Below are 17,490 nucleotides of genomic sequence, written 5' to 3'. Positions count from 1 at the left end.
GTGCTAAAGGCTCAGAGATAACGGACACCCTTGACAGAGATAACAGACACCCTTGACGCATACCTCTTTCAAGCCGAAAGGGAGAAGATATTTTAGATGCTGTCATTACACATGCCGCTGGGTAATTATAGTGTCCTAATCATAGATATAAACCTATTACCAAAATGATAGTTCTGCAGCACTGCCCACATGCATTCCCAGTCAAGCCTGTTGAAGGCTTTCATCGCATCAAGAGAAAAAACTGCAACAGACTCAACAGATGAATCAGTCAGATCCAGGATATGTAGCAATCTCCGTATATTATCAGAAGTGGTGCGCCCTTTGATAAAACCTGTCTGGTCATAATGTATCAATTTATCCACAAAAAGTTCTATTCTTCGAACCAAAACCTTGGCGAAGGGTTTTACATCACAATTGATCAGCGAAATAGGTCTATAATTATCACATTCGAGGGGATCTTTCCCTTTTTTTTAAAGAAGAGAAATGAGACATGTTTTGATCTCTGTGAAATCTGCCACAATCTAACACATAATTAAAGGAATTTAAAAGAAGGTTTCCAACTCTATCCCGTGCTAAAAATAGTTCTGGTGGGAGGCCATCTAATCCCGGAGATTTGCCATTATTTAAGGACTTGATTGCATCACTTAGTTCTTCCAATGTCAAAGTTGATTCCAATTGATCAGCTTCACTAGGGGAGAGTTTGGGTAAATCCAGTTGCTCAAGAAAGAGACTACACTGAGAGGGATCCCACTGGATTTCTGACATATAAAGATTAGAGTAAAAATCCTTGAAAGCATTATTAATAGCCAAAGGCTCGAATAAAACTTGTCCCTTTGGATCCCTTATAGCACATATATTCGCATTAGATTCGCTTTCTTTTAACCTTAAGGCAAGAAGGCGACTAGCCCTCTCTCCTTCTGCATAATACAACTGCCTAGTACGATGTAAAATGAACTCAGCTTTGGAGAGAGACAGTTTATTGTATTCAGATCTCAAAGCCGCAAGTGAAGAGGGACTGTCAGAAGGATTTTGTTTTTGTCTTGATTCCAATAGGTTAATTTTGGACTCTAAGTCAACAAATCATTTATTTCTAACAGTATTAAGATTCGAAGAAAAAGAGATGCAAAAACCCCTTATAAAACATTTTGTTGCTTCCCAAAGAATCTGAGGGTTATCACATTGTGCACTGTTAATCTTGAGAAATTCTACCAACTTTGTGTTTATTTGCTCTAGAAAGGTATCATTCAGTAATAAAGAGACATCGAAGCGCCATCTTGTGGCTTTTGTTTGTATAAATTCAGGAAAAAGAAGTGAACACACAACAGGAGCATGATCTGAGAGCAAGATGGGTAGAATATCTGCATGGGCTAAATTAACAAGGGATGGACTAAAAATAAAATCAATACGAGAGAAGGATTTATGTCTATTAGGAAAAAAAGTATAGTTCCTCCTATGTGTATAATGAAGACGCCATATATCTACCAAATTTAGGTCAGAAATAAAGTCTCTGAAAGCTTTACTTGCTATTGGTTTATTATAGTTAACTTGTCAAGTTCGTTTATGGTCGAATTATAATCACCTCCTACCAATAAATTAGATTCTGCTATGCCCAAAATTGTACTACGTATCCTGAGAAGAAAATCTGGAGAATGATCATTGGGTGCATACAGCGATGCTATTGCTATCCTGACCTGACATTAGTAATAACTACTAGTACAAATCTCCTGACCTCATCACTAAAAGTATAATGAAGGGTTAACGCAAGTGTCCTGTCTACTAGAATCAACACTCCCTTTGTTTTATTGGGGGCGCAAGAATATGCTAAAATTTTAAAATATTTCTTTTGAAAACGTAGAACATCAGCATTCCTTATATGAGACTCTTGAGTTAAAGCCAAAGAAACCTTCTTGCGATGAAGAAATTCTAAACATCTAGTTCTTTTGATGGGAGAATTCAGTCCATGGACATTTCAAGACATAACATTTAAATTATCCATCGAAAAACTTTTGAACACCAGTCTTTCTGTGTGTATCCATTAAAAACAATACTAACCGTAGAAACCGTCTGCCAGAAGGGAAGAGAAAAACTATTTACAAAAAAAGGCGCAAACCGCGAGGAGGGTTTTGCTAAACATAAACACAGCCTCACTTGTGACTGTATCAGCTGCAGCGCCGAATGCAGTCCACTCACCGAGTCTCACAAAACAGTTATTTCAGTTCCCTGTAGACAACCAAACTGACAAAAGAAAATGTAAATAAACACAATAAAAACTGAGTTTTTCCAACATTAGTCCAAGGAACGCAGAAAGCTCTCAGCCTCTTTGGAGGAGTTAGGGGTCATCTGTTGGCATCGGTGCTCAAACTTGAGAATTGCTCTGTAAATGAGGAAGGGGTGAAGCCCAGCGGTCTGCAAGTTTTTGATGACTTGGGTGAATTCTCTCCTCTTTGCAGGCGTGGTAGGGCTGTAATCGGGGAAAAATGCAAAGTGGCATTGCCATGCTTGATCGGATAAGCCTTGTGAGCCTCTTTCAGAATAGCTTGCCTATCGGCATACCTCAGCAGACGAAAAATGAACGAGGCTTCTGCGCTTTGGCTGTGGACTTATCGTATATATGATGGCAACGGTCGATTTCAATGGTACGACCGGCCAAAGATGGGATCTACTTAGGTAGATGAGACTGTAAAAATCCCATGCAGTCGGAACCTTCAGCTGATTCAGGCAGATGGCCAGCTTGCTAACCGTGTTGCTAATCTCGTGCTTGTTTGAGTGAACTGCCGCTTGCAGAAGAATCGATGGTAGACTGTCTTTTGAACCTGACTTCCTTGATGTTCCTTGACTTGATGTTCAAGATCTGCTGCTAGCCTCTTTAAAGCCTCATGCGCTGAAGAAATCTCGTTTTCCAGAGATGCCAACTGAGGTGCAAGAGTGGCAGCAATAGCTTCTTTCATTGCCCTGGCTACCGAAGCATCGAGAATTTGCTGCTATTCTTGAAGGGCCTGGGTAATTCCTTTCAAAATGGTGCCGTCGAGGTCAACTTTAGAAATCGCTTCCATCTCTCTGGGCTTTTTCTTGACTGATGAAGAATGTTCCATACCTGAGAAATGCTGGTGGTAGATGTAGGAGATGTGGAGGTCATTACAAGAACAGTACCAATTTGGTTAAGCCTTAAAGCAATGACATGAATAGAAGAGAAAACAAAGATTTCACAAACATTAGTCTGATCCAAGATTTTAAGTCACTTAGCATCTAGTTACCAAATCACGACGCAGATAGAATAATAACTTACTGTTTTAACTGTAACTGCAGCTCCAGTCACTCCCTCAGATTTCTGTTTTTATCTTCTAAACTCATGTGAGTGAAGCTGGTCTGTGGTGTGTTAAGTCTTTAGCCTGCTAGCCAGCAAGCTAACAACCCCACACATCACAGAACCTGGTTAGTTTCTCCTTTTCTGTCACTCCAATGCCAGACCCTCGACCTCTCTTACTCAGATTTGAGCCTTTATACGTTGTAGGTTAGGATAAGTTAGCTGGAACTGAGCCGGTCTTCCAGCAGAGCTATTGACTTAGCCTGCTAATGTTAGCTAAGCTTGCATAAACACGTTAGTTAGCTAGCTAGCTAACAACTCTAACAAGTGCACACACCAGTTTATTAGACATGGAACATAAATTCGATACTGTTCCAAATTCATTGAAAAAAAAAAAAAAACATTTCTCATATTATTTTGTGAGAGCACCCGTCTAAAAAAGGTGACTCACTAGGCTAGCTACCACAGCAAATAATGGCGAGCTAGCTAGCTAGCTAACTGACTGTTAGCAAATGACACTCATTCATTTTAACATAGTAAAGAGTTAAACATAACAAGTGATAGTATTAGGTTTGAGTAAATGTCTGACTGAAAAACTGTTGGTACGTCAAATAAACCAAGCATTTACTTACCAGACGTGTTTTGAAGCCTTCCGAAGTTTCCAGAAGCTGCTCTAAGCACGCACTTCCCATGGTGAAGCGTTGATGATGGCTCGGACCTCAGTATGGGTAGAGTCTGCCTCAATACAGGTGGAATCTGCCTCAGTGCGGGTAGAATCTGCCCGTGTATTTTTTCCCTAAACATCAGTTGCGGAGTCTCGCCCGTACCCGTCCCGATTCCGGTGTGTCAAAACAGCAAACAAGCTCGGGCCGACTCTTCATGTTAGCTGGGTTATTAGCCCTCTAGCATGTTAGCTAGCGTAATCTAACAGCCAGCCTGCTGTAGGAATATAACGTTGTAGCTATTTAGTCCAGCTACAGAGAACGTACAATATAAACCAAATAGAGTCTGCCAATGGCTGTTTTTTGTTAAGTGTTAACTTTTGCAGCAAAAATTATTTCTATGTGTAGTTTTGTACACTGGGTTTGATATACTCTGTTACATAGCTCTATGTTTATAGAGAATCGGTTGTACACTACTAAATCAGTTTGCTGAACAGCAGACCCGTCCCGGTACTAGAACCCATGTATAAATGTTATATCAACTTGAAATTGTCACTTGATGCAGAGTGTGTGTTATGAGACAGCCATGAATGCAGTATAGGTTGTTGAGTCAGTTAAATCATCATGTGAAAGTTGGGCCAACTGTATTTTTTTACATTTGCCTAACATTTGGCGAGTTGGATTTTTTACAGTGTAGATTAAATAAACATTCAGCAGAATGTTTATCAACAACGTATCGGTGATGTAGCAGTAGTAAAACATTCATTAGATTATCAAGAGACTTAATTAACCACATAAATAAAATTTGTTTCTATTAAATTTAGTTGTTTTTCACTTTGTGTCTGAATTCTTATCTGTACATATGAACCTGAAGTTCACTGAATATGTAACTATTATAATACAGACCATCTCAATGTCCTCTACAAGCTGACACTATTCTATAAGTGGACTATAACTAGATTAGATTAAGGCCAGGGTGAGGGTTAGGGTTATGTTTTGGGCTTTGGTTAAGATTAGAGTTAGGATTAGGGCAAGGGTGAGGGTTAGGGAATAGATTTTGGGTTGAGGGTAAGGTTAGGATTTGTATCAGGCCAGAGTGAGGGTTAGGAATAGACTTTGGATTGAAGTTAAGGTTAGGGTCAGGATTAGGGCCAGGGTTAGGTTTAGGTTTTGGGTAAGGTTAGATTTTACGTATTGGAAGTAACATATTACTTCCTGTAACATCAACTGTTCATCTACTTAATGTAAGTAATGTATCAACAGTACAAGATATTTACCTCAATGTATTCAGATGCTTCACTACTGCTACTTCACTGATATGTTGTTGATGTGTTACTGATACTCTGCTCATCTACAAAGAACCACTAAAGCGTTACCCTTTTTTTGCAAAAAACACTTAAGTGTTATTTACTTATGTGTTAACATAAAGGATGGCAGTACAGAAAAGAACACAAGAGGATAGTATAAAAGATCCTGGAGAATCTTAAGAAATTCTGTATTGACGAATGGTCTCAGATTCCTTGCTCTGTATTCTCCCATCTCTTCAAGAATTATAGAAGACTGTTGGAAAAAAGGAAGGTTGCACACAATACTGAAGGCAGGGGTGGCAATAATTGTAGCACGTGGTATCATTAAAAATATATACTGTTAAAAATATATTTTTTGATAAGAGTTTTCTTTTCCTAGCTTAAATTTATACCAATTAAAAGTTTCCTTATCCATTGTGAGATTCAGCTAATCAAGAACAATGATTATGGAGCTGACTGTGCTTCAGATGTTTTGACACTTGTTATAAAATGTGTCATTAAACATTATGGAATCTATCATGACAGTGACCAGTGATAGTAACACCTCATGACAGTATGACATTTTCCACAACATATTTATGGCATGGTTATACTAGTGTTATGTAGCAGGTTTCAAGTGTCATCCAAGAATACGGTTGGTCCACAGGCCCCAGCATTCAGTATCTGGAAAGAACCATGTTTCCTGTGCTGTTGCCTGGATTAGAAGCTATGTTGAGAGAAGCTCTGAAACACCGCTGTGTGAAGGTCAGATTTTTACAGGTCTTGGTTTTCTGTAGAACACCATATTGCATTTATTGAGATCATACCTTGTAATTATGTAATACATTTTCTTATATATCTCATATAGAAGGAAATAACTGCATTTAATGGCTGTGACTTTCTGACTGGATGGCTTTACAAGTAAGTGAAATGTAATTGTCATTTTACATTTTTAATTTAATATTATTTTATCATTATTTATCCGGAGATACTAATGTTATTTTTATTCACTGTTCTATTTGTCAGCAAGAATAAGAAGAGGACTGGTCAGACTCCTCTGGATTTCCATAAGATTCCCTTTGTCCAGGACTGGCTCAGTACACAGTGAGTGGAAGAGCACACTCGCATACAAAATTGCACGCTGTCCCTGTCTTACTTACTTCCAAATATCTTTCTCTGTCTCATTTGGTCATGGTGTTTTGCCCTGTCTTTCCCCTCAGTCCAAGGTCTACTGTCCCAATCTCTCTTCTACTGACAGATGAGCAGGCTGTGCTTATGATTCAGACATTCTGGAGAGGCTACAAGGTGAGACTCTCAGGCTGTTACACACTGAATATCTCATGAAAAATTTAAAATGCGAAATAATGTGCCACATTTTTTGCATTAAAATACACACAAGGTTTTTTTTGGTGTGTTTGTTTCATGGTATGGCAGATGCCTTGCTGTAGGAGATGCTAGCTCCACACAATTGACAACTTATCACCTGCAATGATTTGCAAAAAAAATCAAACAAAGGAAGAATAAAATAAAGTTTTATTTTCACTGTCTGGAAAATTGCATGTGGTTTTCAAGATATAATCAGTTCAAATGAATTGGCGTGCAAATAAATCATGCTTAATGTGCTCAAAGTCCTTTACTTTCAATTTGTTCCAAAAAAAAAAAAAACCCCAATTGTTTTTCTGTTACTCTCTATTTTGCTCATTAGTTTGCGAAAGGTAAGGATACCTTTCCTGAGTTAAATATACTGGCAGAAAAGTGAAATTTGCATGAGAAGGATCTAAATAAACCTATGTTTCATTTAGACTTTTCAGTTTTTAGTGATATGTCTTTATAATCACAGATGAGTAAGTTTCATATAGTTTGTAAAAAAATAAATAAATAAAAAAAGATGATACTATTCAAGTGAATGGGGCGAAAAGGAGTACAGTTCCTGTCTCCTTAAGTCTTGCGTCAACCGCTTCACCCCACTCCCTTCTCCTAGGGCAACAGCAGCAGCCTTTGCTGAAAGACTGCAGAGTAGGCTAAACAGGCCCAAAACAAAACAGTTTTTCATAAAATCAGCTCATCAGAAAATGTGTGTTTGGCTTGAAACACAAAAATGGCTTGAAATTCTCACAAGACCCTAACAATTATAAATTGTTTATTATAAAAATTGTCACAACTTTGCTGTAATCTTAAAGGGGGAAAAATTAATTGTTAAAGCTTGGTAAAATGGGCAGGGTTTCCTGCTTGTGTGAATAGGACTCTAGTCTCTGTTGTTTGCTTAAGGGAGGAATCAGTCCCGCTTCCTGCTCGCCAAAACTGTGTGACCACATTCCCAAAAACATTTTAACATGACGTCTCTCGGCTTTGTGTATCCTCTCTGCTCGTAAAAAAGCTCAAGTTCCTTTTTAAATACAAAAAACAGTGGAGGAGTTTTGAATATTCTACATTTGTGTATAAAATATTTATACACAATTTACACACATTTATTTATTACATATTATATTAATATATAATGACATTATTAACCAACAGTACATCTCTACATTCAGTTCTATTATTACCAAATTTGTCTAGTCTTTATCTGATTAACAATATTAGACGTAACCTTTTGTAATTCGAACTTTTTCGTCTTTTTATAGAAAAGGAATAACATTCTTTGGTAACAGCCTGTCATAAGTATTTATTGCTGCATCTATCATCTAAAATCAAGTAATCCTCAATGTATAGTGTTGATTAATTTGAGGTGATTCTTGAATGCTGCAAAATTCCTTTCATTATAACCTTCAATCCAGAAGAATTGATAAGAAAAAAGAAAAAATGTTTAGGATGGCAAAAGAAATTGAATTTGCTGGAAAAAGAACTATAGTCAAGAACATTACCATCCATCAAAAGACCTTCAAATGACATATTGACCATATAGCTTTTTAAAACCAGTCCTCAAAGAATATTGACCTAGAACAATGTAACACATATCTCTTGATCCATAAAGGTTTTTAAGAGGGGGGAATTGTGCTTATATACCAACTTTCACTATAACAAAACCTGCTGATGAAATGTTGAAATTTTAACAGGTAATGTAGCAATATCAAAATCACAACTGAAAACAAAGATCAACATTTTAAATCATTTACGTTTTCACATGCTATTCACACAATACAATTCAATAACATTCAGTCCACCATCTTCATATTGTTTAACCATATCATCTTTCCTGATATACTTTTCCAAATAAAATTTATTTTATATTTATTTATTTATTTTATTAAAAGTTATTTTGGTTAACATTTTAACAACATAGGAAGGTGCTGGGTAAATCACCCTAGGGAGACTTTCCATTTTAGTTGACAAAATCCTACCAAAAATGGAAATATCTCTTTGTAACCAACTCCTAAAAATATCTTTTGCTTTTATTAGGTTGTCCTGAAAATTATTTTTAACCACTAAATCCTTATCTTTTGTAATAACAGTACCCAAATACTTTACTATGTGCTTAACTGGAATGTTTTGAATTGGAGTTAGAAGACCATTATGAATGAGTATAAGCTTACATTTACTCATAAGAGTGGTATCATCTGCCAACAAACTAATACCAACAGAAAAACCAAAGATGTTGAGTTTAGCTACACTGTTTTTTTTCCAAGTGATGGCTAACATCTCTTTTATTAGGATAAGCAGGAAGGGTGCTAAATGCCGTTCCTGTCATTTCTCTGATCTACTGAAATATGAGGAACTGTTCTCACCCTCTTCTATCCAATTAGTTCTTGATCTAATATAGGCTCCTTTTGCTTTCTTAAAATAAATATAATCTAAATTAGATTGCAGCACTCTAAGTTTTTCTTTATCATCATTAAATTTGGCCATATTAGAGTAATACTTTATCTGTACTTAAGACTTTACTGAATGCAATGGAATACTCAATTTGAAATCTAATAAACTCCCATTTATTTGTGAGAATCCCCAGTATTGTTTTTAGCTTCTTCAATTAAGATTTTTTTATATGACAACAAAATTCTTCATTTTCCAAAAGGTCTGCATTCAATTTCCAAAAGCCTTTGTTGAATAAACTCCAAGACATAGGTTTTAAAGACAATGAAATGTCTGTCTGCTGTGGTCGGTCAAAGGTGCTGCTGAGAACATAAACATAATTTAACAGGTTGTCTGTAATAAGTCGATAATCAATTCTGGATTTGCAAGAGGCATCTGGCTTGCTCCATGTGGACTGTTAAATGTTTGAGTTAAGAATTCTCCAAATGTCTAATAAAATGTGAGTACCACAGAATTATGACATGTAAAATTAACTGGTTTCCCACTGCTATCTGGCTATTGGTAAAGAGATTCATCTGGAATCATATTGAAATCTCTGCCTACAATAATATTTTCTGTAGGATATGGCGCTTTTAAATTAAATATACAATCTGAAGTACTGTCAAGTACAACCTCATTACCAAAAAGGTTGGGATGCTGTGCAAAGTGTAAATAAAAACAAAATGCAATGATGTGCAAATAAATTAAACCCTATAAACAGGATCCAGAAATGCTGCCACCTTCTCTGGGCCCAAGCTCATTTAAAATGGACTGAGGAGAAGCAGAAAAGTGTCCTGTGGTCCGACAAATCAAAATTAAAATTCTTTTTGGAAATCATGGATGCTGCGTCCTCCGGGTTGAAGACCACTCAGCTTGTTATCAGCACACAGTTCAAAAACCAGTATTCATGATTAATAGAGGTGCATTAGTGTCCATGGTATGGGTGACTTGCACATCTGTGAAGGTACTATTAATGCTGAATGATATGTGTGTGTGTGTGTGTTTGTGTTTTGGCAACATATGCTGCCATCCAGATGACATCTTTTTCAGGGAATTGATTATTTCAGCAAGACAATGCCAAACCACATTCAACAGCATTGCTCCGTATTAAAAGAGTCCGGGTGCTAAACTGGCCTGTCTGCAGTCCAGACCTGTCACACACTGAAAAACATTTCACACATTATAAAATGAAAAGTAAGACAAAGAAGACCCTGAACTGCTGAGCAGCTGAAATCCTATGTCAAACAAGAACAGGAAAATATTTCACTTTCAAAACTACAGCAATTGGTCTCCTCAGTTCCCAAACGCTTACAGTGTGTTAAAAGAAGAGGTAATGAAACACAGTGGTAAACATGCCCCCGTCCCCACTTTGTTGGAATGTATTATTGGCGTCAAATTCAAAATGGGCATTTAAAAAAAAAAAAATGAAATTTCTCAGTTTCAACATTTGATATGTTGTCTTTGCAGTATTTTCCTTTAAAAATATGGTTACATGATTTGCATCTCATTGCACTCTATTTTTATTTAAATTCTGCACAGCGTCCCAACTTTTTCAGAAATGGGGTTGTAGTTGGGTATCATAATTCCTGGCATTGTGTCTATAAACATTGGTTAGAATAATAAAAAAATGTCCAAAACAACTGACATTTACATCTACTTTTGAACATACAATGTTCCCTGGGCAATTATTAAACAAAATAGAAACAACTTCGGAACCAGCAGTACCATGACTAAGTAAAACTTTATCACCCCATTGGTTAGATCAGGGGTCGGCAACATGCGGCTCTGGAGCTGCATGAGGCTCTTGTACTGCCCTGTTGCAGCTCCACAGGAGAATTAGATTTTTAGGTAAAAATAAAATAATTCTCCTGCAGTAAAACAAAGCTCTGCTGATTGTTCTAACACAGTTTTAACAATAAATGGTCTTGAATGCCTAGCTAGTTTTGTTTGTATTATATTTTTAGCCTATACTAGGACATTAGCACATCCTTATACAGATTTACAGCCAAGAGGGTAAATTGGACATAAACTGTTGTGCCTCCCAAGGTGGTTTGGTTTTTATTGAAATGACAAAATGGCACCTATTAACATTTGGGTTGCTGATCCATGGGTTTGACGAAAAGGAAGATTCCTTTGAGCTAGAATGTGTTTCTTGTAGAAAAATACACATCCACTGTTTTTACAAGACAAAAAAAAGGCTTTCTTTTCAAATTAGTTAGTGATTACCACAAACATTTAAAGACATAAAATAAAGTGGAACTTTAACTAAGAACATACAGATCCCCATTGAGTTTTTCTCAATAGCACTGCTAACATAGCAGGTACTAAGAACTTAGAAGCTCAAATCTCGTACCAGGCTTTACTAATTAGTCGGTCCCTTTTCCAGTTAGATTATTTACTCATATGCTATTCCTTATTATCCACTGCCTTCCCTGTTCTAAAAATGTGTCGGCCATTGATATATGTACAAGGCGCATGATAGTAGGCTTCCATCTTCCCAATTCTTAAGTTTCTGCATGAGATGAGGCACTAATTCAGTGACCTCTTTCCAATAACCTCTTTACGAGCATCCTCATTCATTTTCTCAGCTATTCCGTTGATTCGAAGGTTACATCGTTGTTTATTGCGCTCAAGCTCAGACAACCTGTGCTCACATCCATCCTGTGCTTTTTATTGAGTGAAGACTTTTTTTTCTATTTTTCTCTCATCTCGAAGGCATTGAATTCCACTGACATGGAAACATTTGCAATGATGAGGCTGTTTTGTTTAATTTGAGCGACAATGTCCACTGCTTGTTTTGAGAGTCAAATCTAACAGGAAGTAAATTAATGGCTTGCAAAAGAGTCACATTAGAGACTTTGTTTACCTCATGTTTCAGTTTCTTTTGAGGAACTTTAGTCAGAGTAGTGTGTAATGAACCCCAGTGTTTGTCTTTTGACTCTATGTCCATGGCGTAGTCATGCTCCTCACCTTTGTTAACGCCCACGATTTTTGATCTGGCTCCCTCCTGTAGCGGCATTCTGTCTATTTTTTTCTACGATGACTTCTCTGCCTTTTTGCACCAAAATCAGTTGGAAAGAACAGGACAATCTTACACGGGCTGTAGTCTTCAAAGAATATTATCAAACAAAATCATTATGCAGGGACCAACTAAAGAGCTCAGCCAACTCCTACTGTCATGCATGTGTACACTGGATTTTCCTAGTTTTATACTATTTGTTATTAAGTTTCTTTCTGTGAGTGAAAACATCCCAGAACGCAGTGAGATGAGAGGAGCATGGACAAAAACCCGCTTAATTACAAATGTTTTAACATGAGAGCATGTCTGTGGCTGAATCTTAAATTACTTCTTATTAATTAATTCCCTATATAGTGCGCTGCGCATGTCATGAAATCAGGGATTCTACACCAAAACAGTACACTAAATGTTAGATAGGATGTGCAGCTTTCATTGAATAGGAACAGCTTTTATTTAGACATATAATGCACCGTTTGTGTGTAGAAGCCTTTAAGCAATGATCTATGTAGTGCGCACTTTATAGGGAGTAGAAAGCCATTTAAGATTGAGCCTATATTTTGTCCAGCTTGTTTAAGCTGTTGTTACTGTAGCACAAATACAGGCTAAGAGTGACACTGTACACAAAGCAAAATGGCTCAGGTAGAAAATGACACCTTAAAGCTCTGTGTTTTCACTGCTAAACCTTTAGGACAACTTGCCAACTGAGCAGAGAAGAGTGCAAAATACACACATAACTACTAAAATATATGGCCAATTTTGTTACTGCTCAACTAGAGATGAAACGGTTACCGGTTTCACGGTAAACCGCGGTAAAATTAATGACGGTTAGTAGTACCGTTTGAACTTTAAAGTATCGTTAAAACCGCGGTCGATTACCGCGGTGTGAAAAACTCGGAGATTCAGAGATATTTCAGCCTTCTAAGAAGACCAAGTCTGACGTTTGGTCATGTTTTGGGTTTTATAAGAATGCAGAAGGAAAGTTAATTGAAGATGTCCACACTGTCTGCAGAACAGGCCTAAAGAAAACAGCGGCGAAAGGGGGCAACACATCAAACCCTACGAGTCATCTTCGCGACCACCACCCGCTACTTGCAAGAATGCAAGGTTAACTTTAACGGAAAAGTCTGTGGGGACTTCAAAATAGAAGAAATGTCATGGTTTGTGTGGTTTAACTTATGCTTATGGTTCGTTAATAATATAAAATGAAGCTTTTAGCGTCAAAAAAAGAAAAAACAATCGGTGAATCAACTGTGAATCGAAACTAAAGCTTTTAACACATTTCTGTGGAGCAGTGTCTCCAAAATGAGCTCTGGAACGAGACGCTGCAAAACTTTAATCTGCACAGCTCCGCTTTCTCGCTTGCAGTGTTTACTTTCTGAGAAGAGAATAACTCCGTCTCAAATCACTCAGTGTCCCCTACATAGTGCGCTACTGTTCAAACAAGCACGATCATCATTAACCAGCAGCTGAGTTTTAAATAGGGAATTTGTAACCTGTTGTTAATGTTGATTATAGATGACTTAGTCGAACATTTCTTGCACTCTTTGGGTGAAGGATTTGCTTTTTCATGATCCACGAAGTGCACTACATAGGGAAGATAGTGTGCTTTGAGACGGGACCTTGCGCGAGTAAACGCTGTTTCAGAGATTAAACTTTAGGAGTGTTTCTGTCGCAGCACAGATGCATGTTAATTTTATGTTATGTTTTAGTTTTAAAATGCTTTTAGAGAAGCAGCTCCACAGGTGAACTCACACTGAGTGAGTTCTACACTGTCTGCAGCTCACAGCACGGTCACGCAATTCCTCTGTGATTTTGTTTTTCCTGGTGCACTGTATTGATTAGGGGTACAGCACCACAACGGCACAATATGCTGCAATTGCAGTTAGGAAAGAAATCCCCCGAGTGCAACACGTCTTAGAAGTGGTCATTTTCCATTAAGACCCACCTCAGAGTTGGTCGCGTTTTAATTCTCTAGGGAAATCCCTAGTTATTGTTATTAATAATAATAATAATAATAACAACAATAATAATAATAATAATAATTATTATTATTATTATTATTACAGTAATAATAATAACAGTAATAATAATACATTTGCTATTATTTTGTTTACAGAGTATTACAAGTATTGTAAGTAGTATAAAAGTAATACTAAAAATGTATTGACCTTATTTTTTAATGTTTATGCAAACAAAAAGTGCATATTGCTGCCAATTCTATTTGTGTTAATATAAAAGTTAGTGAAATGAGTTTCGGTTTGTGTATCAGTATTTCTTTTTTTATTTTACTTTTCAACACATTTGAACAATATCGCGATAATACCGATAATCGTGATAATTTTGGTAATGATAATCGTGATATGAAATTTTAATATCGTTTCATCTCTAAGCTCAACTACAGTTAGTGCTTACACATAGGCGTTATAGTTCGGGTAGTGCCAGTAAAAGTAATATTCTCTTTGCATGCGTCATAGTGGTGCGCATACTCAGTGCAAATCGGGCAGGGGACACAGATTGGATAGCAACAGTACCCTTTAACGAAGCAATAAGTAATTTTATACGTTGCCTTACACAACAAAGAATATGGCAGTATTCTTGGAGCTGTATAGAAAGGTTTCTGTTCAACATCATCACAGAGATGCGCAAGCAACTAGGGCAGAAAGCAACACTCTTTTTCATGGCATGAAAAAGCAACAATGACAAGGAGTTGTTGTGCAGTAAACTGTACCACCCGCAGAGAAGATAGTTTGTGAATGTTTAATATCCTGAGGGGCTCGCATTAAGATGACTAGATTTCTGAAATAAAAACCGAGGACATTTCCAGTTCAGTGGTCAATATATTACATTTTAATGATGTTTTTTTTAATCTATCAAATAAAGAAGGCAGACAGTTCTAGTTTCATGTATTTTCACCATGGTAATTGTTGTACTGTAATAAACTATGGTGAAGGCCAACTGATAAAATTGGGTAGTAACTAATTTAACTTCTTAAAGTGTCAGAAAATCATACAGTAGCCTACCATATGCCATATGTCATATATAGATGGCTGAAAAAGTGATGCAGTTTTTAAAAAATGGTGCGCTATTTGTTGATTGCATAAAAGATATAAGTAAGTTGAAAGTATGCCTATACAAATCAGAGGTGGTGATGTGGACTCATTTGACACTTGCTAGATTCTGGTTGAGTTTTACACAGCAGAGTGGTGAAATAAAGCAATAAGTTTATTGCTTTTATAAAACGGCGGCCAACACAAAATATGATAAAATACACAATTTTTCAGAAAACAATGCAAGTTATTAATAATAACAATGGACAAAACAAGTATTCCACTTTTGCCCATCACTTCATGTATATTGTGGTCATTTTATGAACTTTGTAACTTTGTCATATGATAATGTACATATCATAACATTGCACTGTTTATTGGAAAAAAACCTTCACTTTGTAAGTACTTTTTGGACACCAAATTACCACCGCGAGTCTTATATAGCACCAACTCAATGGTGCCCCTCTTCTGCATCCCAACAGTGCATAATAGTACTAAAAACAGTCATTTGGGATTCAGCCACATCCATGCACTATTTAGGGAGTCTGACACTGTTTGAGATTCAGCCTGGGAGCATCTATACTTCTCCCTGGTGATGTGGAGAGGTAGTCACCCTCTCCTCATTTGATAGTGGAACGAAAGTCTACAGCTGTGTTAGTGTTGCTCAAAAGATGTCGGAAGTATGATACAGATAACTATAAGAAAAGCTTATTTTTGGATTCTGTGCAGTCAGCAACTTGTAATTACTAGTTTAGACAGTAAGTCTGTCCAAGTAACACACGACAGCTACCAAACACATCAAACAGCACTATTAACTGTTTGTTTGAGATTGAGCAATTTCTGACTTCAAATGTAAATCATTCCTGATCATTGCTATCACTTGCAGTAGAAGTTGACCTTACTGAGAAAGTGTCAGACTGACGACAACACAGATTAGAGAATTATTTACTCTTCTTGATGAGGACAACGCACTGTTACATCAACAGTAAATGCTGCAGAATGGAAATTAAAGTAGTATGGAAGACCTCTATTTCTAGACTGATCAAAATGTTCGACTGCATTGTAGCCGGAATGCTGTTAGCATGTATGCCAGTGCCAAAGCATTGTTATACTTCCATGCATGTTTATGCTCGAAGAAAAACAGCATAACTTTTTGTTAATGTCAAAATACCTAACAAATAAAGAAATTTACTCTACAGCGACATTCAGAGACACTCTACAGTGTCACTCTGAAGTACTCTGTCCTTCAAGAGAACCTTCTAGCTAGAAAACGTGATGCAGATGTTTACCCTGCTTTTTTGCCAACACCAGTCTCTTAGTTTTCTTGCATTTTTTACACGGACTAACATTACTGTCTGCTAACTACCCCCATTGTTTCTGCTAGTAAAGAGTAGCAATTCGAGAACTTCGGGAACAACAAAACGGTGCTTTTCTGCTCTTTTTTGTTTTTACTATCTGTCGTGTAACCCAACCAAAACTCAAAAATCATTACTGCTACAACCAACACCAACGTCTACCATCGCCAGAGCCTGCTATAGCTGAGAAATCAGCCACAATCTCTGCTTCCAAACGAACTGCGGGAAGAGCTGCGCGAGCTAGGCCTGCTACGATCCACGGCGCTGCGTGAGCCTGCTGGTCGAAAGCGATGCGCGAGAAGGCTGAAGCGAGGCAAGTGAGCCGGGGTGCGCGCTAGGCTAATGGCTAACTCCAGACGACCATCCGTTCCATCGCTTCTTCGCTCAAACGTTTGTTTCCTGGAGAATAAACTGGACTACCTCCGGATTCAGTGGGCTACCCAGCGTGAGTTGAGACTGCTGTGTTTTCGTTTTTACGGAGACATGGATGACGAGCTCCACTCCGGACTTAGCCATTCAGCTCGACAGCCTGTTGTGCTTCCGTGCGGACAGTGACGCTGAGCTGTGCGTTAAGACTCGAGGTGGGGGACTGTGTGTTTACATCAACACTGAATGGTGTAAAAACGCGGTGCTAGTCTCTAGTCACTGCTCACCGCTGGTGGAGTTTGCGATTGTCAGGGCCAGGCCTTTTTATTTGCCAAGAGAGCTGACTACGCTGTACATAGTAGCGGTGTATATAGCCCCCAGTGCTAATGCTAACGCCGCACTGAACGAGCTGTACGGCGCTATCAGTGACCTACAAAACACGCACCCAGACGGACTGTTGATTGTTGCTGGAGACTTCAACCATGCTAATCTGAAGTCAGTACTCCTCAAATTTCACCAGTATGTGGACTTTGCAGCCCAGGGGGGTAACGTTCTGGATCGTGTTTGCACAAACATCCCGGGTGCGTACAGGGCTGAGCCCCGCCCCCACTACTGCTACTCAGACCACATCTCTGTGACGCAACTCCAGCATACAGACCACT

General features: G+C 37.8%; 1 protein-coding gene across 1 annotated transcript in view; it reads left to right on the top strand.

Annotated features, from left to right (window-relative positions):
* Positions 1-17,490, top strand: part of iqck (IQ motif containing K) — a 59,253-nt gene that overhangs the window by 13,462 nt on the left and 28,301 nt on the right. Inside the window, exons 2-5 of the mRNA XM_036589174.1 lie at positions 5,920-6,017; positions 6,121-6,173; positions 6,279-6,356; positions 6,473-6,557. Coding sequence (XP_036445067.1) covers positions 5,920-6,017; positions 6,121-6,173; positions 6,279-6,356; positions 6,473-6,557 — 314 coding nt within the window. The remainder of the gene's footprint in view (positions 1-5,919; positions 6,018-6,120; positions 6,174-6,278; positions 6,357-6,472; positions 6,558-17,490) is intronic.

This window comes from Colossoma macropomum, unplaced genomic scaffold (assembly GCF_904425465.1).
Source record: "Colossoma macropomum unplaced genomic scaffold, Colossoma_macropomum, whole genome shotgun sequence".
Taxonomy (NCBI): domain Eukaryota; kingdom Metazoa; phylum Chordata; class Actinopteri; order Characiformes; family Serrasalmidae; genus Colossoma; species Colossoma macropomum.
Note: the sequence above shows the minus strand (reverse complement) of the source record. Positions and strands in the feature narration are given on the sequence as shown.